Raw genomic sequence first — 1,639 nt, forward strand, 5'->3', positions numbered from 1 at the left:
ATGCCAACCACCAACCGATCCAACACCAACTCTATGCCTTTTCTCCTGACGGGTGTCCCTGGCCTGGAAGATCTCCACATGTGGATTTCCATCCCATTCTGCTTTACATACATCATGACATTGCTGGGAAATAGCATGGTCCTTCTTGCTGTCAGGCTGGACAAAAGCCTCCATGAGCCTATGTACTATTTCATTTGCATGCTGGCTGCCATTGACTTCATCTTCTCGACTGCTGTAGTTCCCAAAATGCTGGGTGTATTCTGGTCAGATTCAAGAGAGATTGGTTTTGAGGCTTGCTTCATCCAGATGTTCTTCATCCACACATTCACTGCGGTGGAGTCAGGGGTGCTCCTGGCAATGTCCTTTGACCGCTATGTAGCCATCTGCAACCCCCTGAGATACACCACCATCCTAACAAGCTCAAGGACCATGCAGATAGGACTGCTGTCTCTGGCCAGGGGAGCTGGTGTCATGACACCTTTAATGTGCCTCCTCACCAGCTTACCCTACTGCAAAACCAGAGTCATCCCTCATTCCTACTGCGAGCACATGGCCGTGGTGAAGCTGGCCTGCGCCGACCCGTCTGCCAGCGATCTCTACAGCCTCGTCGTGGCAACCCTGTTGGTGGGGACAGACTCTGCCTTCATCACTTTCTCCTATGGTATGATCCTCAGGTCTGTGATGAGGCTGCCATCCCAAGCGGCACGTCTCAAGGCCCTCAGGACCTGCGGGTCCCACATTTCCGTCATCCTGCTGTTTTACATAGGTGGCCTACTCTCCATGTACCTGCAGATGTTCTCTTTCGGCTTACCACCTCACGTCCAAGTCCTGGTGGCTGATTTCTATTTGACGGTCCCTCCCATGCTCAACCCCCTCATTTATGGCATAAAGATGAAGCAGATCCAGGAAGGGATTTTCAAACTGCTGGGGCAGTTGGCAGGACTCAGTGCCTCACAAGCTGATAAAGACAGGTCAGATGCTGAGAGGGGAGGCACCGTCAGAAAAGAATTTATCCCATCCTAGAATGGGTGTGAAGTTAATTGCAATGAATTATCCCGCAGGAATGTCCATGTGTGTCCATTGACTTGAAAGGGAACCCAGACCAGATGGCTACTGCTGATACGGCAATAGTTTATTCACATGAAATCAATCATAGAATCACAGACTGGTTTGGGTTGGAAGGGACCTTCAACATCATCCAGTTCCAACCCCCCTGCCATGGGCAGGGACACCTTCTACTACACCAGGTTGCTCAAAGCCCCATCCAACCTGGCCTGGAACACTTCCAGGGATGGGGCAGCCACAGCTTCTCTGGGCAACCTGTGCCAGTGCCTCACCACCCTCAGAGGGAAGAATTTTTTCCTCAGATCCCATCGAAATCTCCCCTCTTCCAGTTTAAAGCCATTGCCCCGTGTCCTGTCACTACACACCCTGTCCAAAGCCCCTCTCCAGCTTTCCTGTAGGTCCCCTTTAGGTACTGGAAGGTGCTGGAAGGTCTCCCCGGAGCTTCTCTTCTCCAGGCTGAACAGTCCCAACTCTCTCAGCCTGTTCTCCTGACTTCTAATCAGGAGTCAGACCAGTGTTATCTGAGAAAAGTCATAGCTACCAGCCTCTCCATGGACATCTGCTGCAGCAGTCT

General features: G+C 51.7%; 1 protein-coding gene across 1 annotated transcript; it reads left to right on the forward strand.

Annotated features, from left to right (window-relative positions):
- LOC147525991 (olfactory receptor 52K2-like) lies at nucleotides 1-1,023 on the forward strand. The gene has a single exon (XM_086630651.1). The coding sequence runs from the start codon at nucleotides 1-3 to the stop codon at nucleotides 1,021-1,023; it is 1,023 nt and encodes a 340-aa protein (XP_086486777.1).
- Nucleotides 1,024-1,639: the final 616 nt, after the last annotated feature.

The sequence above is a fragment of the Tauraco erythrolophus genome, unplaced genomic scaffold, assembly GCF_009769465.1.
Source record: "Tauraco erythrolophus isolate bTauEry1 unplaced genomic scaffold, bTauEry1.pri scaffold_45_arrow_ctg1, whole genome shotgun sequence".
NCBI classification, from domain to species: domain Eukaryota; kingdom Metazoa; phylum Chordata; class Aves; order Musophagiformes; family Musophagidae; genus Tauraco; species Tauraco erythrolophus.

Coding starts and splice junctions, on each gene's coding strand:
- LOC147525991 (XM_086630651.1), top strand. CDS start 1: ATGCCAACCACCAACCGATCCAACACCAACTCTATGCCTTTTCTCCTG.